Source organism: Nelumbo lutea, chromosome 7, assembly GCF_056320005.1.
Source record: "Nelumbo lutea isolate HS-2025 chromosome 7, American lotus-T2T, whole genome shotgun sequence".
Taxonomy (NCBI): Eukaryota; Viridiplantae; Streptophyta; class Magnoliopsida; order Proteales; family Nelumbonaceae; genus Nelumbo; species Nelumbo lutea.
Window position 1 is genome coordinate 17,535,696 of NC_142690.1, and position 24,924 is coordinate 17,560,619.

General features: G+C 36.1%; 2 protein-coding genes across 6 annotated transcripts; one reads left to right on the forward strand and one right to left on the reverse strand.

Annotated features, from left to right (window-relative positions):
- Positions 1–5,273, forward strand: LOC148845405 (Transcription elongation factor (TFIIS) family protein). Of its 4 annotated transcripts, none has more exons than XM_088955218.1 (10): positions 14–349; positions 850–1,464; positions 2,166–2,234; positions 2,432–2,514; positions 3,281–3,333; positions 3,460–3,578; positions 3,706–3,733; positions 3,832–4,142; positions 4,229–4,319; positions 4,434–5,273. In XM_088955218.1, the coding sequence occupies exons 2-10, from the start codon at positions 1,021–1,023 to the stop codon at positions 4,556–4,558; spliced, it is 1,323 nt and encodes a 440-aa protein (XP_088811344.1). In that variant the 5' UTR covers positions 14–349; positions 850–1,020; the 3' UTR covers positions 4,559–5,273. The 4 variants fall into 4 exon arrangements, with proteins under 4 accessions (XP_088811343.1, XP_088811344.1, XP_088811346.1 ...); XM_088955220.1 differs by having other exon boundaries at positions 34–349; positions 4,232–4,319; XM_088955217.1 differs by having other exon boundaries at positions 1–1,464.
- An 8,635-nt stretch (positions 5,274–13,908) lies between these two features.
- On the reverse strand, positions 13,909–23,744 carry LOC148845406 (cysteine-rich receptor-like protein kinase 7). 2 transcript variants are annotated; one of them, XM_088953144.1, is made up of 10 exons: positions 22,828–23,744; positions 19,269–19,389; positions 18,916–19,157; positions 17,033–17,065; positions 15,745–15,870; positions 15,330–15,469; positions 15,025–15,235; positions 14,670–14,907; positions 14,415–14,565; positions 13,909–14,331 (listed from the first exon to the last, which is right to left on the reverse strand). In XM_088953144.1, the coding sequence occupies exons 1-10, from the start codon at positions 23,504–23,506 to the stop codon at positions 14,023–14,025; spliced, it is 2,250 nt and encodes a 749-aa protein (XP_088809270.1). In that variant the 5' UTR covers positions 23,507–23,744; the 3' UTR covers positions 13,909–14,022. The 2 variants fall into 2 exon arrangements, with proteins under 2 accessions (XP_088809270.1, XP_088809271.1); XM_088953145.1 differs by lacking the exon at positions 17,033–17,065.
- Between the last annotated feature and the right edge of the window lie 1,180 nt (positions 23,745–24,924).

Genomic DNA, 24,924 nt, shown 5'->3' on the forward strand with positions numbered 1-24,924 from the left:
GGAAACAAAATCGGTTCTTGTTTCTTGTTTCTTGTTTCTTGCTTCCTCAGATCATCGAAATCGAAAACCAAAAGCCAAAGAAAGGCTCTCTCATTCTTTTATCCTTGTTTTAGCCTTTTTTTATCGGAGTGTGCCTGTGCGTGAACGAAACCCTTGAACTGGGGGGACAAGTCAAACAGACGTGAAGAAGAAAGAAAGAAAGAAAGATCGAGAGAAAAAAAAAAAAATAATAATTGGAGAAGAAACCCATTTCAGTAATAAAGCGAAAAAATCGCTTGACATCTCCTCACGAGCTCGGTTTTATTATCTCTTTGATTCTGCAGAAATTCGCGTCGTTTTCAAGTCCCCGGTATTCCATTAACTTTTCTTGAATTAGAGTGGAATAAAGAGTTTTTCCTCCATTTTCTCTTCCCCCCTTTTTCCCTCAGATTACAATATTTTCTTCTTCAGAAGAAGCCCAAATTTCTTAGTGGCTTTTTCCTTTTGGTTTTTCCGATCGAAATCTAGTAACCGAAGTTTGGTTCGAGCGGTGTTACCGGTACCCATTTGGAGTTTGTCTGGATTGGAGTGCTGAGGAGCTTGATTGTCCCCGTTCTGGGTCCGATTACGAGACTTTTTTTTTTCACGCTGTAATCTGATCTGAGAGACGGTCTGAAAGGTGGTTTCTTGATTGAGATTAGGATTGGCTTGGTTGGAAAGGAGTACCCATTTGCGTTTTCCGATTGATGAAAATTTGATTGAAACTGCGAAAGCTTGCGATTCTTTTTAGTTTATGCGTCTTTGGTTGAGTAGCTTTTTACGCTGAAATCCATTGGACAGTTGATTTTTGTTGCGGTTTTCATTTTTCAGACTGAAACCGCGTTTGATTACGGCTCACAAACGTAACTCGTATCTAGTTCTTTTGATCAAAACATGCGAAGATCGACCGCCTGTTTCTGGGTCTTTTCCTGCCGGTCGTAAGAGGACATTTCTTGCTTCATCGGCATCGTTGGAATCTGACCTCCGGCGCCGATTTTCGTCATGGATGCAAAATCGGGCAACCTTGATTACTGGAGGAAGTACTTCCGGAGTGCTAATTTGGATATCTTTGAAGTTATCGAGCATGCTATCATGGTCGCTTCTTCTGATTGTCCGGAAGAGTTCAAGATGAGAAGGGATCGAATTGCAGAGATGCTTTTTTGTTGTCGAATGACCAGGTGTTTCGGATGTGATCGTGTGGAGTTGCAAGTACCGGCGGAGGAGGGTGATGGAGATTGCAAGAATGGTGGTGATTTTGAGGGTCGTGGTGGTAAAGAGAGTAAGGTCAATAGCAGTTCCAATGATAACAATGAAATGAACATGATCCGGGTTAGCAATTACAGCTATGATGAAGCGGAGGCACTAACAGAGGAGATTGAAGAGGAGAGTCAAATTGTTAAGGAGGTTCTGAGGATCAAAGATGTTCTTGCCAATAGTGAAGAAGAGGTCTGTTTCTTACCACTACCACCACCACCACCACCACCATCATCATTATTGCTGTTGTTACTTTGTTAATCTGTTCAGTGCTAGTATTTGTTACTGCAACTTGGTTTTGGTTACAGAGGGTGCATAGAGATTAGAGAATATCTGTTTGGATATTGTTCTAGTCCTCATTGTTGTTGACCAGAATTTTCTTATCGAAACTTAACTTAGGTTTGAAGATTTTTTCCCATTATAGCAGCTTTCTGTTGCTAAATCATTTGGGTAAAATTTTGTAGTTCTGGTCCAGAAGAATGATCTAATTGACTTAATTTTTGGTTGTGATACCTGGTTCTGATCAGATTTATCTGATTACTGTTTGTTGTGAAGATTGTTTAGTTACAGCTTGGATGCTCTGATGCAGTTGGAAAATATAAATAATTTATTCCTAGCTCTTTATTTCACAGTGTTTGGGTTGCTTTAGTTGGTTGTTGTTCATTGTGTTGATGGTTTGGATTACTACTTGGATGCTGTAGTGCAGTTAGAAGATCTAATTAACATTAGCTATTCTGTGATTTTTTTGGCTCCGATTGGGTTGCCTTAATTGCTTTTTATTGAGTGGATTGTGTGGTTGAAATTTGGCATCCCAAGTACAATTGGAATATCTAATTAAGTTGTTTTTAAATTTTCTGGTTTTTGGTTCTGATTGATTTGATCACTGTTTGCAGTCTGAAGGGGTAATATTTGAGTCATTAAGGAGGCTTCAGCTTATGGCACTGTCCGTGGACACCCTGAAGGTTCAAATAGAATCTAGCATTATCCTTCTATTTATGCTTAGAGAACTTTGAATATTAAACTAATTTAGTTTTTATTAATCTAACTACCTATTTTTGTTTTGAGAGGACAAAAATGGCCTTTTGTTATTCTTGATTTTTTGAAGAAGTTGGAATGCCTTTTCATAATCCTTCTCTCTCATCAAGTTCCATTTTCTCAGGCAACGGAGATTGGAAGGGCTGTAAATAATGTCCGGAAGCATGGGTCAAAGGAGATCCGTCACCTTGCAAGGACTCTCATCAGGTACGAAATTAGTGGTGTTGTCTACCTATAAAAAAAATAGTGATGTCTGATGATTTTAATACTATACATTTCAGCTTATCTATTTAGTGAGGCTGATAATTTCCTATGTTTCTGTCCTGCATTTGTTAACTAATTTGCTGCTCTTTATAAACTTAGAACACTGCTAGCTAGCCTAGCTTGCTTTGGTTTCTTCCAGCAATTTTTGCTAATTTGCAGTCAATAGGCTAAAACACCCAATTATTCAATTTCCATATGCTCATTATATAATCCAGTCCAATTTAAGAGGCCTTTATTATCTTAGCTAACAAACTTACAGGGATTAAATCTTTAACTACCATTACTGGTGATGGTGAATGAGATTTTAAGATAAGTGAAATCCTTGAAATGCCATTTCGGTTTTGAGGGTCACTTAAATGAAATAGTGGTAATATATTCCAGAGCAGGTTGAAAGAGAAAAACAAGAGAAAAACTAGGAACATGAGCTTAATGTGACTTATTTTTCATGGAGCTTGAGTGAAATTCTGTAACAGTTTCTATTCCAGAGCAGGTTGAAAGTCATAACCTTTTTGAAACCAAAATTTAATACCTTGGAGTTGAAGGCTTCCTCCTTCAATCATTTGTTCATAACTTCATATACTAATTCGGTGACAGCCCTAATTTTATATCTTTTTGCATGTTCCTCAAATTATGGATGTCATGGCTTTCCTAGGTTTTATTTCATGATTAGAATTCTACTTATAATTTAACTGTCTGTTGTCAATTGCAGTGGGTGGAAAGTTATGGTAGATGAATGGGTAAGGTCTGCAAATGCTATTACAGGTAAGGTTTTGTTCCTCGTGTTGTGAATTGTTAGAGATGCATTTAAAATTGTTAACGAATTGCTTTCTTTAAAATGTGTACTGATACTTATAACATTAATTTTACTCATGAATTCTGTGGGTGCAGAAGGTTCACCTGACTCTGTTAACCCTTCTACTCTTGATGAAGAGGAAGGGCTCCCTTCTCCTCCACTAGATGAAGGTTTTTTTTTGGCTACTCAGACTACTGGAATAGAGCTTTCTCAGGTACATATTGTGTTTTCTAAATTACAAATCATTTTTCTTCTGTGGTCAAAATTTATTTTTGAAGAATTATTAACTTTGAACTGACTGAAATCTGTTTTTCATGCTTTTTATCTGGACCAATGTGAAGTTTTTTGATGGGATGGATGATGATGGAAGTGAGTCAAATTTGGAATTTTTGAAATTTCTTCCTTTTCTTTTGTTGAATTCCCATCTCCAGGAACTCATTATTCCTGGTCTTGCAATGTTTATGCAGACCCTCGGAACAGTGGGGAACTGGACAATAATCGTGAGAATGGAAGGAAAATGTCACTGGACAACCACAACATCCCCAGGAGGAAGCAACAACCTCCCCATGGAGCAAACATGCTTACCAAGGAGAATAAAGGCCAACAAGTACATAAACTGGAACCTGTCATCAAACAAACAAAGCCCTTCGCCACTGATACAGGGCCAGGGAGACCTCCAAAATTAAGCTTAGAGCATAGAGCCAATAATGAAACAAAATCACAGCAAAAACCAGAGAGCATGGGAATTCAAAGGCGGCCTATAGCTAGTCAGCAAGATGTAAGTATTAGAAGTGATAATTGACAATAGCCTTGTTTAAATTTAAATCTTTGGTCTAGATCTAATATTGGGATTTTGTCCAACAGAAGTCAAAATGCTCGGATGAATTTTCAGTCCGGATAAAATTGGAAGCCACCAAGAGGAAGCTTCAGGAGGGGTACCAGCAAGCTGAAAATGGTTTGTAGTTTGTACAATGTTCACCTGGCCTTATATTGGTTTCTCTGTTATGTTTAAGTTTTGGGTAATGAGTCTAGAATCAAATGTGATTGGGCACTTTTGTTTCTTATGCAGCAAAGAGGCAACGGACAATACAGGTCATGGAGTTGCATGATCTCCCTAAGCAGGGTATGGCTCAAAGGAATCCCCATATGAGACCTGGGAACCATAACCGGCATTGGGCAAATGGACGGCGTTAATTGCTCCTATTTCATGAACCGGATTTCATTACCATGTTGTTTCCTCCATTTTCAAAAACCAGTAATGGAAGAGCAGCAGACCCCCTCTGGAAACTGTGAACCTCAGTAGTGTGTACATTGAACTACCAATACCTACTGAACAATTTGCTACAGACAGAAAAGATGATCACAGAACTTATCCAAGAAAGCAGATCTCTGAGACTCCTATTAGAACCTGGAGATAGCATATGGTTCCAAGAATGTCAGAGGTATAGTGATAGTTAAGTGGATTGCAGTTGACATAGAACCTTAATGTGCATCTGCCCATTTGACAATTACCTTTGAACAGTCCTTGTTTTTTCTTCCCTTGAGTTGGAACGCTTTACATGCATTACTGGATAATATAAATATAGTCGCACTGATGAAGTGCATTTTTATAGAGTTACCCATATGTAATCATTCTCTTAATCCTAGCTTGAACAATCAGTTGGGAATTCTTCCTAGGTTGTTTGTAGGTTTCATGTATTTCAGGTTCCGATGTATCCAATACTTACCCGGGTATTACCAGACGGAATTTGTATAAACTCAGCACTCAGCGTTGGCATCTCATTATGTTTGAGATGGCTGAGAATCTAAGGTGACTGATCATCATAGAAATCCTTGGAGTTACTTCTTGTAATCATATAATGTCTTGAAGAGAATGAAATATAGTTTCATGGCAAGGATCACATATCAATTTGGTTTACAATGCTCAATGTCCAGGTTACTTCTTCTATTGACTTGAACAGAAACAACAGATGATAACATTGAAAGGGATGTGGGGACCTGAAGAACTTAAGAATTGTCCATTGTTATATGCACATTCACACCAACTGGTCGCAATGGTTGGGGCCCTAACGCTCTACCAATATGACCTAATAGTCCAGGCCGTGATAGAGCAACTATTAGCAGGTCAATGCTGGATTGAAAACCAGTCTGATTGTCTGAGCCACTTGCATCAGAAACAGACTATATGGGTCTCTTGGTAGTTTCAGTCTAGCTATCTCACCCATGTGCTGTTGAATTGATTTTTCCTGTTTGTTTTTGCTACTGACCACAGCCAGAGAATGATTAGAATTCCTCTTCTTACTTGCTGGCCTGTATGCCTCAACAAAGAGTGAAGTGGCATATACACGCGCAGCCCCTTTTAGGTGATGGCCTCAGCTACCAAATGTGAGGTGCAGAAATTATCTAGACCTGGATAGAGGAAGCTCAAGTGGCAGTACGATGGACTTAGCATGACTGTCCATATATGCCCTTAATCTTCCACCATCTGATTGGAATAAACAAACCCTTGTGTTTAAAAGTAAGGCATTATAGTATTGTTTACAACTCTTCTCCTTATTATTCTACTACTAGTACTAGTAACCCAAAATACATATCGAAAATCTGAAGATTCATTCTTCTCTGAATGAACTCTTTTGTAGACAGATGGAAAGGTTGTTATAGCCAATCTAGTCCGTCCATTTCAACAAGCATCTTTGTCATGTTACCAGTTTTGTCCTTACCCCTAACTGAGCCTGAGCCGTTAATTTTTTCTTTGTTTTTGCTTTCATCTATTTATTTTAGACTTTCTAGGTAGGAAAGGGACAAGAGGGGATTTGTTGTATGTTTGTTTGGCATGGAGATCTCTAGAGCTGAAGCTTGGTAGGTGAAGTCTGAAGAGAATGGGCTGGTGGAAGTGGAACTGGGTCATGTATACGGTATACCAATCTCATATCAACACCTAGACTTGCAACGTTGCCACGGAACCTATCCCCGTCCCTCATCTTTGATCTCTTTGCTAGATAACTTATCCTATTTCTGCCATGTGGAGGACAATATGTTCAATATGAGATATCGTTTAAATAGGAAAGACAAACCTTTGGATTGCCCAAGTGCCACCTCATCTATATTTTCCACAACATCCAATAGCAGTTTAAATTTTCAGATATTGGGTTTTCTTTTGCCAAGTGGCAAAGATTTATGCTTGAGCTTTGCCACCTAAATAAATGTGGGCCCCATCATCATCATCAGGGGTGGTGAATGGGTAGATGGAGGATCAAGGAAATGGGGATGGATGGAGGCAGCTTCCTCCAAACGCAATGTTTTGACCTGACCAGGCCTTTATAATGCTGTACTGCTGTAGTGTGCGGCATGGACTGAGAAGGACACACGTGCCCCCGATTGTTCTTCTTCCTTTCCTCGTCTTATTCCAAGCGGCCAGCCTCTTTTGACTGTCCCCCAACCGTAATTCAAACCTTTCTTGTAGTGTTTATTTACTGTTATTAAATCCATCATTCTTGACTTCTTTTCTTTTTGAGAGATTTATTAGGTAAAAGGAGAGAAAAAGAGAGAGAGAGGAGGAATAAGAAAAGGGTTGGTAAGAGGAGGTGTTAGAAGGCAAGTTTGGAATGAGAAAGGTCGGAACTTGGAAGGCAAGCATGGCTAACCTTCCTTCCTCTACATACCATTTTTGCAGAAAAAATAATAATAAATAAAAAATTTCGTAAAAATTTAAAATTTTAGTTTTCTCTCAAAATCTTAAAAAAGATTAATGTAGGGGATTATTGGCCTTTTTTTCTTTTATTTTTCTGAGAAGAATTGTTGCAAAACCAAATTAGTTGGCTTAGGTATACCTATACGGAATAAATACAAGCAGAAATAAATAGCATTGACTGTTAACCCAACTGCATAAGTTCATGGAACATTGACTTTGGACCCTAAAATTCCTATTCTGATAGAAATTCCAGTTGCCAAATAAATAAATGAGCTTTTAAATAGAGGTTACAATTCTTGACGAGACATACCAACCTACCTTGACTATAAAATTATTAGAAATAATACTAAATTACAGTAGATTTGGGATGTTAAGCGGAGATTCCTACATTTCTGAACTCTGTTCAATAGAGAAATTCAAAAATATATTTTATATCCCTAAGGATTTCTGATTCCATACAAGAGAATGTTCCCAAATGGTTACCCTCCCTAAGTTAAGGATTTTGAAATCTGCTCAGACCAGTTCAGTTTCTCTTCTCCCCTTTAAACACCGTCAGCTTCTGAACTTTAAATGTTTTAGGTTAACGGCCAAGATCAATCGTGTTTTTAACCGTTAATGTTTATTGACTAAATGTTTTGTACTTGATTTGTTTGAAAAACCGAGAAAAACAATGACGAACCCGTTTATTGACACTTAGGTGCCACATCAGCAAAACAATGAATAAATGCCTATTCATTAGGGAAAACGCTAAAATGAAACTTCCCCCAACGATAGGCACACAATTCTACTTTTGTAAGTCCTTATGTGTATGGATTCACATAATGGGAAAAATGCTGAAGTGACGCCTATGTGACAACGTCTATTCAATAAATGCCCGTGGGTTCAAACACATGCAGCAGAGTCTATTTCCTATACAGATCTCAACATTGGAACAAACTAGCTAACACACCAAATCACCAACGAGGCAGCCCTCCATTGGTAAAAAATGCTTATAAATGGGCAAACCAACCGGACCTTAACCATCTTTTACAATCTTCACATGGGTTGTGTTTGGTGTCATTTTATTTCTACCTCAAACTTTTGGATTGATTAATACAAATTGGTGAGAGATATATATTATCGCATTTCACATGATGTTATTTAAATGGTCACATCATTCCTGTTTCTAATGGAAACGTCAATTTGGCATCTTTCTATACATAAAGATACATTCTGAGGCCTATTGTATTGATTAACCCAAAACGTTTCGAATAGTATGCTCTATCCGATCCATTTCCAACACGGCCGGATAGTTTTGATGTCAGTGTTTGTTACTATCTTTATCAACATGATTTATTCCAGCCTCTGGACCCATTGCCTTATAGATGCATTCTGAGGCCAATTCCTGTCTCTTGACTTTGCAATGATACAAAATAGAACAAATCCACTTTTTCTCTTCCTCCATTGAGCATCCTACACTGATTCCACTAGAGCTTCTCTTTTGCTACATCAAGCCTGACCTTGGGTCGGACCCCTTTACTTCTTTAGATAAATCTTCTCCTCCATTTTCTTCACCTTTTCTTCTTTAAAGTGGCTTTATGGTTGGGGTTGCTGTTGCCGTTGTTGTTGTAATGTTTTCTTTTGATGATAATCAGGCTGCCGACCTAGAAAAGAAAGATTTTGTATGTGGGCCCTTCAGGAACACAATTGCTTATGAGCATTTCATTGTCAGCTGTCTGGTCATGGATCATTTTAACCACTCTGATTCTCTTAACCAGACCTTTCTTTGATTGTGATCCATACTCATTTTGGCTGTTCAAACCCAACAATTAAGAAAACGGTTAGGAGAATTATGCAATTATATATACTGTGATCTAAAGAGCACCTAACCTACCCATTAATTCATCACCATCGTTGTCAATCAGCATAGTTACGATCATCTTCTTTTATTATGTTATGAACATGTATAAAGAAAAACAAAAATTGAGGGAGCAAATCGATTAGGGGTGAGCAAGAAAACTGAACTGAAAATCCAGTTCATCGAATTGGTTGGTTTGGTATTTTTAAAAAACCAAAGATACTTGTTCGGTTTCGATTAACCAATATGAAAAGTCGGTGATTAACCGAACCGACCAATATATATATATATATATATATTTACGTATATCATATATATTTTATATATTATAAATTAATAAATATGCATTATATATAAATATAAATAAATATATATATATAATATAATATAGTATTTATTATTTAAAATATAATATTATATATATATATATATTTTATAATATATACTGTAAATATAAAAAAACTGACAAACTAAACCGGTCAACCGATTAACCAATCGGATTTGGTTCAATTTTAGTTACCGATTTTCCAAAAAATCAATAATATCGATTCGGTTAACCGAACTGTGAACACCCCTAAATTCGATTGCAAATATTATACTACTACTACTACTAGTGTGAATGAGGGTATGCAATTTTTCTTCTTGGCCAAAATGATTCTTATTTTCTAATTTAATTACATCAACTCTAATTGTGAGGGATTTCTTTTTTTGGTATTAATCAAGGCCTGAATCCCCCATTGGGGTCGCTACTTTTTTCATGAACTGTATAACATCACATCATTAACCAGTATTTACACATAACTCATTTTCTTTCAAATACAATGATAATGGGACTCAAAGCCCCATCTCGTCTTGGACAAATCATCCAGTATACCAATTGAGCTATCTCTCGGTTAATTGTAAGGATTGAAAATATAATTTAAACTACTATCTTATAACTCATTTAATTCCATATATTTAAGGTATATTAATTATCCCATTCTCTCTCATTAACTAATTAGGGTTATTTCATTTATCAAAAAAACTAACTAGGACTATTTAGAGATTGGACACATTTAAACTGGTAAATAACACTGTCAAGGGGTACATTTCTAGTTGTCATTGGCGGGGATTTCTCTCAAATTCAATTAGGGAGGATTCAATTTATAGTTAACTGTCTGATATTTCTAAGTTTAGGGGGTGTTTGGTATGGTGGCCTTGCATTGCTTTGCATTTTGGGTTGACCAATACAAATTTGTGAAAAGTATGTATTGTTACATCATATATGAATGCCATTTCAACTAGAAAAAAGTGCATGTGTCAGAAACATTACATTTGACATTTTAGAAAGAAATAACAATTTTCTTTGACCAACTACTCAATACCTTTTTAAAACGTTTCGTGAAGAAAAAACTCACACAAAATTGTGTATTTTTTTGATAAAATTTTACAAATTTGTATTGACCAATCCAAAAGGCAATAACAACACAACACTATTGTATCAAACAGCCTCTTAGGAGGTATAATACCTAAAAAATTAATAAACAATCAACGGGTATGATCAATTGATATTTAGTTAAAAGTTTTCAAGCATCATACTTTTCGGTGTCACAAAAGTTGCCATAACGCAATATTTTCATCAAACACATTTAAAGGAAAAAATAATATTAAAGAAGCAGACAATAGACATGCCTCATGGTTGTGTTTCAATGCAACAAAAATAAGCACCACAATACAAAACACTGCCATACATATTGAAAGCTTGTGGAGACCCTCACCTCTCAGTTCTCACCACACGGAAAGGGTTCTTACCAAAATATTCTAAGGTACTTTGCGTGTATGTTTGTGAAAAAAAGACCTCTAAATGGGTCAATCACCTTGTTATCTCGCTAAAGCCACTCGATATAGAGAGATGATGTGGTAATCCCTATTAAATAGGAGTAAGATTTAGCTGAATGCTTTAGTTGTTCAGCGGGCTGTGGAATTAATAATAAATGTTCTACCCCAGTATTAAATATATGGGGCCTGTATCTTTTACAGTGGGGTTCATGAATTTAATATTGACATGGGACCTCATCATGGGTTCTACAGCTTATTAAACCGCTAAAGCGTTTAGTTAATCCAAATTTATCAAATAGGGGACCGTCCAGGTCAGTCACATGTAACATGTTTCAAGTAATCTTAGCCATGGAAAATTTTTAGTTATTTATGTAATTAAGATCAAATAGGATTAAATCCGCATCTGATCTAATTATCAATCAGATACACGTTCTAACATCCAAATCTAAAATAATCCGATTCTATGTCCAACTGACTGCCCTAAATGCTGGATAATCTTATTGAATTCAACTCTGCAATGTGAATAGAAAAATGGCCAGTGAATAGCACTTATTGGGGCTTCTTTAGGCCGCCGACTGTGCCACCCCGCTTTCCATTTCCTTCAATAATTGCTTGGTTAGAAAGGTGAGCATTCTGTTGGTTTGCTGGGGTCTGTCCCAACTCCAAATGGATTGAGAGAAAGCCAAAATGTCAAAAAGATACAGAAGCAAATAAAAACATCACTAACAAAACTAATTTTCCCTTGGCAATAGCACATGGGTTCTCTTCAATATAATTCAACTAACAAATATCCTAAATCCGATGTAACATCATACCAATTCTTTCTTTCTCTCATGGGAGAAAGAGAAGTAATTAACAAAGAGATCGCAATCCAGAAAAGAAAAAACATGTATAGCTAATACCGTGATCAATTTTCTCGTCTTCTCGTCTACGCATATGTGGTTAGGTAATAGGAATATACTTTGCCAAAGATCTGTGGTGCAACGTAATACCGAAAGAAATTGAAAAAAAAAATATTTAATATCAAAATTTTGGGCATTAGACAATTAAAAACACATGGGCTGATGACCAAGAACTTTGGTCAGCTACAAGAACATAGATGCTTTGAACTCTCTTATCTTGAAGACTATTATTGGGTTTTGGTGTGTTTAATGAATGAATTTGGCTTTAAAAGGAGGAGTTTTGACCCTTAAATACCCAGTTGATTGGATTCATGGGGCCAATATAAACAAGAAAGGTTGTATTTGATTGAAGTGTAAATGTAAATCGATATAAAATTCAACTGTAAGGCCCGTTTATTTTTGGTGTAAAAATAGACCGGTGTAAAATTCTACACCTAATCCATTTTTGCAGTCATTTGTTTTTCATGTAAAAGTAACATTGAAAATTGATGTAATTCTGTTTTTTAGCTAATTTTTACATTCATTCTCATTTGAAAATTTCCAATGATTCAGTCGGTTTTAAACCAATAGACTTTTTCATCCATTAACTTTTAAATATGGATTTTTTCACCGCATTCAAATGTAACCAAGGAAAGTCCCAAATAAATCAGTGAAGATTAGATGAATTTACTACGTGTAAGTTATCTAACACTGGGGCTTATCCAATATATTTCAATTACAACATAATCAGATGAGAGTGAACCATCTGATATAAGAGCTCTTTTAAGAGTTTTCAAAGAGTTTCTTCACCATGTAAATATTTAAAACAAAAAGACGTAATTAAGATATGGGTTTCCATCAGCCTAATGTGGAAATTAGAATGGAAGGTAGTTAATGGGCTACAAACTGTATGATGGGTCCCAGGAGGAAAACCTAATCCTTAGCCTAATGTTTATCACAATTGAGTTCCTCTCTCTCTCTCTAATGTATTAGAAAAGAAAAGTCACTTTCCAATCCACTTGTTTGATGGAATAACTAGACAAAGGTGAATAATAAAAAAAAAGGTTGGAAGGAGGAAGGGGTCATAAACACCGATTATACTGATACAAGAAGTAAGGGCAGAACATGCTACACACCTGGATCATGATTGTTGGGATTTCGATTTGCAACCAACCTTTTTTTGTAGTTGACCAGCTAATTAATAAATAGCCATCGAATGATAAATTAGTATTACAGAAGAGAAAAGATTGTTCAGCTTCAAGCTTCACAATTCAACAGAGTAATGAGTTTTGTTACTTGGATTAACAATTTTAGATGATAACAACCACCTTTTATTTTCTTTTTGGTAGTGGACTAATGTTAGGCAGACTCCAACTTGAGTTTTAGAGTCTAGATCGAAGAGGAATTAAGTAGCCAAAGGTTGTAACCCAATAAGAAGTGTCCATGCTTTTTTTTATTAAGGGAACGTTTTTTTTTTTTTTTAGATTTTGAGAGAGGAAAAGTTGGTTAATGGGATTTTGATTCCTATTGATCAAGAAATCTACACTCTTTTTTCAGATTTATGTGGGGATCAGGGAAAGTTTATTTTCCTGTACTATCTGCCTGAATAAGGGATACCTGTCTCATAGATGGGTATATAACTTTCCCACCTAAAGGGAAAATCACTAACACTTGAATGGGACAAAAATACCATTTTTAATAATGAATTATTATAGCTAAAATGGTCATTACCTTATTTACTTGAGAAATAAAATAACATATGTAAAATACACTTACCCATTTACCAGGGTAAGAAACAACAATGGGAATCCAACACAACATCTTAAATATGTATATGCATGCACACAACAGAGTGCAACAGTATATTAATAATTTAGGCTCTATTTAAATAAGCTTTTGCTTCTGAGCTCTGAGCTTTTGAGCTGTGGAAGAAAAAACGAGTCAAAAAATATTTTGGGCCTTTCATAACAGTGCCTTTTAAAAGCATAAAGCCCAAATGCTTTTAAGCCTCAGTTTGGGTTTTGGAAAGAATTTACATTGGCGCTTTACAGCGCACCCCATGCGTGCTCATAGCACATTTCAATCGTGTATTAGGAACATCTTCCCATGACAAATACGGGAGATATTCGCAACGCATGGTGAGATATGCAAGTAGGGAGCCAATCTGATCTCTTTTGGAAGCACAAACCCTGAGGTGCATATCTAAATACAAGTATATACGCCAATCTTTCTTTACTTTTGATGAGGAAATAATATATGGAAAAAGTGTTGGCAAATATGAGGCTTCTACGACAGCTGCCTAACAGATGGGTCAAAATGATCTCAACAAAACACATTAATTTTTACTTTCAGAGAATTCTAACTTCAAATATACAAATCCAAAGGAGAATGATAGAATCTTATACACATTTTAGCGTTAATATTGCGTGGCCTATCGACCATCCAACAACGTTACAGTAATTTCATTGGTTGTGGAGCATTCTTGTTTACTCGATAAACACTCATCCTTAACCGGATTTCTTTCTGTAAAGAAACCTGGTTGTTTGGGTTGTGGTAAGATTGCAGTTTCGCTGCCCAACATCAATATCACAGAAGACATGGTTGGCCTATCTTCTGGGTTTTGTTGCACACACAAGAGACCCACATGGATGCACCGTAGCACTTCAGACAAAGTACATGAATCCCTCAGTGATGCATCGATCAATTCTAAGGGGTCCCCTTCGTTCCAAAGCCTCCATGCCTGAAATTGTTTACGAAATAAGGTCATGACAAGATTAGCACAAGAAAACAAGGACTGATGATCAAATGTATTCATATACTTACATGACCAATAAAATTAAGGTGGTGCTCTGGATGATAAAACCCTCTATTTTTCATGCCACTCACTATCTCCAGTACCAATACACCATAACTGAAGACATCAGACTTCATTGAGAAGAGTCCATCAATTACATATTCTGGAGGCATATAGCCACTGCATCATATCAGTTAGAAAAGCATGTATTCATATTAAACAAAAAAAAAAAAAAGAATGATTTTAAAATATTCTCCTCCAAAGCAATTTAATGATGTACTTACTATGTCCCAACCACTCTATTTGTGTTATCTTGGGTCTGATTTCCTCTGAATGTTCTTGCCATGCCAAAGTCTGATATTTTTGGGTTCATCTCATTATCTAGCAAAACATTGCTGGCTTTGATATCTCTGTGGACTATTCTTAACCTAGAATCTTGATGAAGATAAAGAATCCCCCTTGCAATTCCACCAATAATATTGAATCGCATTTCCCAATTTAGTGATTTGTTTCTTTTGTCATCTGGTCAATTTTTTTCATCAAGTCACTCATAAGTGCTAACTTGTTTTTAGTTTTAGGATTGCACATAATTAATAAGAGAAGTTTTTTTTTTTTTTTTTTCATAAAAGAGAGACAAACCAAAAATAAAATAGTCCAAGCTTTTATTGGGCATGAACTCATAGATCAACATCTTTTCTTCGCCTTGAATGCAACAACCAAGAAGCCTCACAAGATTCCGATGCTGGAGTTTGGCAATCAATATGACCTCATTTTTGAATTCGATCAGTCCTTGTCCAGAGTTCTTTGAAAGCCTCTTCACTGCTATTTCTTGCCCTTCTACTAATTCACCCTATAAATTGTTGTCCATAAAACTGTATTAGTAATTAAGATATATAGCATATAAAGAGAACTTGCTTCTTATCTGTAGTGCAAGATTATGTTACCTTGTAAACAGGACCAAAGCCACCCTCTCCAATCTTATTGGCAGAAGAGAAGTTATTTGTGGCATCTGCTATAATAGTCAAATCAAACGAGGGTAATTCTACCTCTTCATTTGAGCTTTCAACATTATTTTTAGTATTACCTGTTGAGAAGAAAATTGATTTGATATGATCAAACTATGAAAGGTTGATCAAAGACAATATTTGTCAAGCTATACATACATACATACATACTGATACCCCAGAATGCATTTTGAGACAAGGCCAAACCTTGTTTAAGTCATAGAATGGAGAATTTACAATGGAAAACTTAGGAGTTCCTATTATGCTTTTGTTGATATATAGGTGGACCAAACATACATTTCATTACTTATAACATCAGAATGGAGGATTTACAATGGGATGAAAGGTGGAGTACCATGTTTTCCTGACTGCTTCTTTGTCTTCCGTTTATAAAATGTCATGCCCGATAGAAGTATCAGTATTGGCAGCAGCACACCAATGCTTATGAGAATGACTCGTTTCTTCTTGCTGTGGTTCTCATCTTTCCAATTTGGGGATAAAAAAGGAACAGTTAGATTAGACGCACAACAGAAAAGAAAATGCATCCAGTTTCTATCAATCAATGAAGAAAACCACACTAATTAGGATTCCATTTCCCAATTATCTCTCTCCTTGCTCCAGATTATCTAACTATCCCATTTAATAATTCGACCCTCTCAAATAGATGTCAAATTCTTTGGACCATTAAAATAGATGGTGAAGATTACAATTTGATAGTCTAATGTAAAGAAAATCCTTGGCCATGGAAATTAAATCATCAAAACTCTAACCCAACAATAGTAGTGATCTATTATTTCAATATATTGCCCTAGATCATAAATCCTGTGTCATCATTTAGGTAGTAGAAGTAACTTTTTTTTAATTGATAGGCAACAAATAAGGCAGCTTGCTGTCGTTTCACAACATGAGAGCAATTCATAAGGCTCTATTTATTTTCTGAACAAATCTGAACCAGACAATTTTTGCACCTGGTTCAGTTTTGTTTGTTACTATGGTTTGTACTTCGACCTGATGCAAAATTTGCAATTTTTTTTTGTCTCATTTGCACTCATTAGCAGTCCAAGTTTTGCATCTGAAAAACTGATGTGAAATTTGCACCTCCTTTCTCTTATCTTGATTCTCTTTTTTTGAAGTGCCTCTTATCTTGATTCTCTGACATATGAAGTGGGGACCATATTATTTTGCTTCTAACCTTATTCCTCCCCAATGATGCCTCCTTTCCTTTTTCATAAACTAGGGACCCCATTATTTTAATTCATGTTTTACTTCTTAGAAACAAGGCAGCATCAATTCTGAGGCAAAAGTAAATCCCAATTTACCTCAGCCCATTTGCACTCTCCTGCACTTATACTAGTACAAATAGAGCCTAAGAAAAAGATTTTGGCTCCAGGCAGCTTGTGATAATTCTTCCTTGGAACTAGGCAACACTAAACAGATTCATTTGGTAAAATCTATTAGTGGACTAATGAACACCCTTAAATTGATATTATTATAGATCTGAAGAAACTTACAAGAGCTTCAACTTGACCCAGCAAATTTACCAATAAATAAATAAATAAAATTAAGGGTTTTTTACTGTTCAGTCCACCCCCATAAATATTATAAAACATGACACTGCAGAGAGATGTTTAGAGAATAATTACCTGGCATATTAGGTCGTGATGCAGGTGCCTCTACTGCTTACCAACAGTTCGAACCAAGCATTCAATGAAAATATAAAAAGTTAACATTATGCATTTGTAATTAATTAAATGTATATAATTATGAGGAAGCAAGTTAGCTAAGAATTTTGAACAACCCAAAAAGCTTCATAATGGAAGGAGGGCCATATTATGTTCTTATGGGATTGTGATTTGGATCCTGTTAGATACATGGATAGTCTTTTAAAGGATTCTTGATGGAAACCATTTAATTCTCTCTTCCCAGCAGAAAAAGAAATTCTTGGGATTCTCTTGTAATATTAGGAATTGGTCCTTACACTTGTATCTGTAATTGTTTTTAACAAGAAATGTTAGTTCTTTAGGGCTTTCTATGATGTAATAGACTTTGGGTTCTCCACATGGTATTCTCTGGTTTTGGTTTTGGAGTGGGGGTTCTACACAAGTATACAGACTTTGCATTTCGAGTACTAAGAATTTGGCTGTAAAAAATCATCTTTCGGTACTAGCTGGTGGTAAAAAGAATGTTAGTGTTGAGAATAGCATTGTTTTGAAATATTCTTAGAGAGTTTCTCTTTGATTGCCCTGGCTTGTTGTCTATACTGTGAACCCAAACCAATAATCATAATCCCCCAACCGTGCACCTTGGTGGTCTTTACTACAACTAGCTAAGGCAATTTACCAAGCAAACATCAGTTGGAAACTCTTTTTGATTTATTGGTGTATACTATTATGGCCTTTAGATGTAGGGATCCTGTTAAACCATATAAAAATTGTATATTTTATTATTTTGGTCTTATTTATTTTTGGTTTTATAATTAATCCCTACATTAAGGGGCTCTTTGATAATGGCAAAAGCTGAACTTAATGATTTATCATTTAATAGATAAAATAATTAAATAATAATGAATTCGAGGATATGCTAATCTACCCAACTTAAAAGCTTAATCCGATAAAGAGCCACAACCTCCTTAACAACTTATTGACTAAAAGATAGAGCAATAAGTTTTTCAGTTCAGCCACTTACTGCTGTAAACAAAGGTTCGTATTTGAGAGTGCTTTTTGTTTTTAAATGGGCTTTTTAAGAAACATTTTTCAATAGATGCTTATTTAGATGAATGGGTTTCTTTTTTCGTTTTTTTTTTTTTTGAAAAGGCCATTTGGCGTTGTAAAAAGTTAAAAGCAACAAGGGAAACTTTTTGGCCTTTTCTAATCAGGCTTTTTAACCAAAAGCTATGCAATGGATTGGTAGTAGGCATAACATGGTAAAGGGATTGATCATAGACGTGTAAATTGGGACGTGGTTCCTACTTTTGGGATACTTTAGAGGTCAAGCCTGGCACGGCCCATGGCACGAGCCTAGGTGGGGATGATCTGGGCCGTGCCGTATTGTGGGCTTGGGTGGGCCAGGCCACGAGAGACATTTTTTTTTAAATTGAAAATATAATGAAAAATGCAAAATATAAAAAAAATCTCAAAAATTTATTTTATATAAATTTTGATGTACACAAATATTTATATATGGAATAATAAAATGAAATTAAAAAATTTTCAATACAATTAGAATAAAATAGTGTAATAAAATTGAAAATATTTTTTTTATATTAATATATTACATATTATATATTATTATATAATTATTATTATGGGCCATGCCATGGGTCCCATGCCAGCACAGCCCGCATTATAGTAGTGTGCCATGCTGGCCCATGGGCTTAAAAATTTAAATTCAATATGGCTTAATTAAAAAATGGCACGACCAAATTTACAGCTCTAATTTAACAGATGAATAGGTTTAGAGCAACTTATATCTTAAATTAGTTTGTGCTGACCCAATTAAGAAACCTAGCTTGCTAATGTCTACTTACCATTACAGAAGTCATCCTTAACGAGAGTTGTGAAGATTGTGTTACTGTTATTGTCGTATCCAGCGTAGGCACACAGTGTGCGTTCACAAATGGAATTGGTATGAGTAGTGACGTTCCCTTTGTTGTGGTAAGTAGTTGTGAAATTCCCAAGGTACAAGTTGCTTGCATTTGCATCCTTACATTGCAAAGGAGGGCATCGATACGAGCCTTGCACTACTACGTCAGAAGGCTCACATTGCAATCTGGTAGTCATATATACAAATCGAAGATGAAGGAACCAAAATTAGATTTTTATTCGTTATTCTGAAAGCATGCATGCATTTCAATTTTAAGTGTAGGATATGAAGACTGACGTAAAATTGTATGAAGAATCACATCTGCACCGAACACAATTGTTGGCTGTGAAGGTGTAGGTGCCATTTGCAACGACTAAAGGATAGTCTGACGAATCGTTTCTTACATTGCTCCTACAAACTGTGGACAAACATCCCAGATCATTTGATTAGTGAAAAGAAAAAATGAACGGTTGAACAGAGATACATAGTCTTCTAAGGAAACAACAAGAAAACGATCACACAAAGTTCTTTGTAGAGCTGATCACATCTACAGTCACAATATTGTGTCTGTGTGTGGCACCATTTTCTTGCAACTGACAATAAAACATAGACATGGTTTCCATTGCTTTAAATTCAGATCTGCTTTCTTGTTCGATTATTGTTAGTGTGTATGTTGCAGAGATATGTTAATGAAACTAGGAACAAGAAGATTGGCAAGTAGAGAAACAAAAGGAAAACCGTACAACAGAGCACAAGGAGATTTATATGGTTTTCTTATAGCCTATGTCCATGGGCGTTAGAGGAGATTAAGCCCCTACCGGTAATGGAGAGTATATTTCACCACAATCCCAAAGGCTGCATTTGGTTGCAATGCAAATGTAAATATATACATTACATATTTACCCATTTTTGCGGTTCATGAATGCAAATACAGTTTACATTTTAAATCCTTGTTGCATTCATCTTGTTTGTTTGAAATCGGTGCAAAGGTGTGGGCCCATCATTAAATGCTCCAACTATCTTATGCTCCAATGCCTTAACTTTGGTCAAAAAGTTAATTATCAAAGAAACACAAAAAAATAGGTAGAGTAATGCTCTCTTCTCAAAGTGCAAAAGTGTTAGAAAATAATTTTTACTCTGATAATCATTACCTTTTTATATATCAAACAAATGCATGCAAACACAAACCGGGGTGCATAAATACCCCGGTTTGGCATTTATACCGTAAACAAACGGAGCCAAACTTGTAATAGTACACCTGCCACCAAGCTCCCTTGTTTCTCACTTATTTTCTTTCTTGGACTCCAAGACACAAGATGACTTTTCATGCAAGAATACAAGGCTATTTATAGGGAAGAAACCCTAATTGGAGTGGTCCCCGTAAGTTCTAACTAACTGATTGCTCCAATGAGATCTATTAAGTCATGAGGTTAGCCTATCCTTAGAATTCAAGGCACCTACACAACAAATTTTGCATGGTTTTCAACTGTAACAATTTTCTCCACTATTACAACTCCTTGTGACAACCTCTTTAACATAAAGGTATCTTACATCAATGTGCTTGATCCTCTCATGGGACATTTCATTCTTAGTCAAATATATCGTACTATGACTATCATAATACACAACAGTAGGATTTTGTTGTAAACCCCTTTCCTTAATGCATATAGATTTTTTTTTATATAGAAATGTTGTCTTGACATCCTAATGTTCAAACTCCAAGTCAAAGCATGATCATTCTGCAAGCAACACATGAATAGAACTATGCTTGACGATTGGAGAAAACGATTCATTGAAGTCCACACTTTCCCTTTGTGTGAAGCCTTAGCTATTAACTGTGCCTTGAACCTTGCATGCCCCGGTCAAACATTCCTTCTCTCCTTTTAGATACCCACTTACAATGGAGAATCCTTTGTCCTTTAGGTGGTTTGCCAATCTTCCAAGTATGGCTTTTATAGAGAGACTTAATCTTCTCTCCCATGGTTATGATGCACTGAGAAGATTTAGGGCATGTGAAAGTACAAGAGTCAATAATCTACTATTCACTAGGGCTCTTTGTCAAAATTGCCAAAACACTATTGGAACCGTTAGAGGTTTCATCCTTGCTGGCAACATTTATAGCCTTGCTATTCTTCTCAGACTTCTTTGGTTTATTCTTTCCCTTATTTTTTGTGCTTTGGATAATGCTTTCTGATGTGCATGGTCTCGCCATACTCATAGCATTTCACTCTTCCTAGGGATTTGGATTTGGATCTTGACTTGCCTTTGCTACCAAAACCCTTTTCTTTTGTCATTCCTCTCACAAGTCACAACTAGACCATTTACCTGATCACCACCGTCATTCGCTTACACTTTTTTCTTTAGTTTCTTGGAATTTAAATCAGCCCTTACATTCTCTAAGGATGTGTTGTTTCATTTCTTCCATATAATATTGTATCAATGAAGTGTTCAAATGGTTTGGGGTAAGGAGTACAGAAAAATAAGAGCTTGATCCTCATCATCAATCTATACATCTATATTCTTAAAAAAAAAAAAAAACTTTACTGAACTCATCTTGGTGGTCTCTTAGGGAGGTACTTTCTCTCATGTTAACTATATACAATCTCCATTTCAATACATATAATTTGTCAGAGACTTAGTCATATATGTTAGACATCTCATACACTGGGTACTGTTAGACTTATCTTCTCTCAAGTCCACTCTATCTTGGACTCTCAACCCTTTCTTATCTTATCTCCTTATAAGTTTCAAATTTAAATTACCGTTGTAGCCATATACAGCTATACATAATTTCAATGTAAATAATATAAAGATATTCTTTCACTCACCATTATTATATATATAATAAAAATTATTTATTTTATATATATTTATATGTATGTATATATGTAAGTGCGTGTGTGTATATAATTAAAAATTATTTATTTATTATATTAGACTCACAAATCTCAAGAGCCGAATTTTAATAAACTTGAACTCAGCTCGATTAACAAAACAGTCTATATATTAGGATCAAGCTCGACTTAGACCAATTGAAACTAAACTTTTTACGGTCCAAACTTGAATAAATCATGCTAAACTCGACTCGTGGCCACCCTAGTTACTATCCAACACTCTTCTCTATACACAATATTTCACTCCTTTTGAGGATGGATTGATACTTTTTTGACAATGCTTCGAATTACATAGTAATAGTAGTACACTGTACACTTAAAGGGTGATCGGGGGTGGGGAAGAATAGCTAGGGTGTACATTAGGCCCATTGGCCATATCATGGACAGCTTGCAGCTTCGTGGGTTATTTTGATCCTGTCATTCCAAAATTATTAGAGGGGGTAGCAAGTGACCATGCATCTTGACTATTGGCTCATCAGCCACCCATCCGGTCAATGATATCATGCCAAATAGCTAGGGTAGTATTTTTGGGCATGACAAGTTAACCCATCCGGTCCCCCTGTGTTGTTATCCTTTTGGTCAAAAACAAAATATATTGAGTTGACTCACGGCTACATTTCCCCAACCCATGTATTGGTAACATTAATTCCTGTCATGCGGAGATGAGATCAGATGCGATGGTCTCCCATCTCTCCCATGCATTCGGAATATCTCCCATTTCCGTAGTGGGAAGATGTCCCTTATTCACCAAAGGGGATGGACAGTGGGATGCGCTAGGTGGGGAGCCATCTCACAAGACTGTATTTTACACGGTGAGTGTGAAGACGGTGTGAACAGGAGGGTATTGTGATTATTGAATCAAAAGTTCTGGAATCCTGAACCGCGCGATTGGACGGGTAAAGATAAAGAAACAAAGCAAAAGCAACCGCGAGTGACGAGACGGGTAAGGAAACAAAACCAACCTCTAAGAGGAACGTCAAGAACTTGGCCCGCCAAAATATGATCGGGATCGGAGATCCCATTGAGTCTCGTCAAAGTAGCTGGGGTGGTTCCAAACTCCTGGGCTATCTGCCATATCGAACTATTCGAAGTTACCACGTTTCCATAATGAACGACTTGCATCCCATCCACGTCATCGCAGCTGCAGGGAAGTGGAATCCACACAGTGGTCCCTAATGAGATATTGGTCGGTATGATACCTCTGTTGAAGGCCATGATCTGCCGGTACGTCACTAACCCACCATAGATTTTCGTGCCGAGGAGAAAGAAGGTATCCGCAAATTTTATGGGATAGATGGGGACCCTGTTGGAGATACCAGAGCCGTTGCTGCAAGCACAGGGAAAGGGGATTTTGATTGTCTGCTTTGCAGTAACGCGTTGGTTAAAAGGGGTGGAGAGTGGGAGCGAGTTTGCTCCCAATAACGACTCAAACTGAGATACTCCAAAGAGGCTTTGGATGCTGGAGAGTGTAGTTTCTACCGGAGGAGCGTAGCCTACCAGAGCTTGACACGTTGAATTAGAACTGCAGTTGAAGCCGGCCGGAGTATCACACGTTTCAGCAGGATTGCAGTTGAAGATCTGAACACTTGATACAATGGTGACATAGAAGAGGAGTAGCAGTATTGAATCACAACTATTCATCTCTCTCTCTCTGGCCTCACCTGCACATCAGCGCATGGTGGAAGAAAGTAGAAACCCCTTTTGATGAACTCTAAACTCGACTTCGTCGTCATCTACAAGCAATTAGCCCAAAATGGACTTATGGCAGCTGCATTTGACTGGCTGTTTAAAAAATTTAAATGATTTTGACTATTGACCGTATTAATTACGTGTTATTTATCAAAATTTATGAGTGAATTTTGATTAATAAACTCTTCCCATACTATATCTTTTCGGCATCATCGATTTTTCCTTTTTTTTTTTTTCTTTTTTATTCTTGAACAATGAAAGTATGAAATAAAACCTGGGCTAATAAAAGAAGCAACGAAAACAAAACTCCTTTCCAATCACCCAAGTAAGATTTATAACCCTAGGGAATTGGCAAACCCTGATTCAGATGTGTATTATTTGTTTGTAATTAAGATTTACAATCCTACCTGATGTAAAATTTAGGGTTTTTTTTTTTGTCTCATTTATATTCATTAGAAATGTAAATATTACATCAAAAAACTTATGCAAAATTAGCACCATCTACATCTCTCTCTCAAAAATGGGGGATCACACAATTTCAATTCCTGCTTTACACCCTAAAAAAACAACCTTCCTCCAATTTTCGTTTTCTCCTGTAAGAAAAGTGATTTGGGACGACATTATTTAATTTCGTTTCAAACTTTACTCATCCCAGTCAAACAAAAGTAATACCCGAAACAAAAACGAACCAGAATTTTACATTTGGCTCATTGCACTCATATACACTACAAATAAAGGGTGTCCAAAGGACAATATGATCCATCTCAAGAAATCAAAACACTCCATAAATATATAATATGAATTAAATAATTGATTAAGGCTGTGCTTGATTTGAAGGAAAAGGTAGGAAAAAAAAGGAAAAGACAGGAAACTAATACAAGGGTTGTAAAGATTTTCCTGTGTAACCTTTTTTTTTCCTACATTTTCCTTCGAACCAAACATAGCTTAAATAAATAATAGAGTCTAAAATGATTTTGAACTTTGCAGAGAGCATGCAAACTTGACTTAGGATTCTTCCTTTCATTGTGTAGTACTTGAAAAGCAATTTGTTTGCATTGCAATTTCATTTGCACTGATGCAAAATGCCTGTAGTGCAAATGTGTAATATGCAAATTCTGAATTTCTGATCCACCTTTGTTTAAGGCAGAAAACAGATCAGATCGCATTCAGTAAAGGATATATTAGATCTGATTTGGTAAGAAATCTGATTGATGTGAAGTCAATAAGTATCCATCAAATTTCTAAAATTATGGTTCAAGTTTAAATATCTTAAAGGATTGGATCAAGGTATATTTAAATTCCATCTATTAATTAAATGAATTGAATTTTCAGTTCAATCCGATTTATTAAGATCAAGGGAGGTATATGAA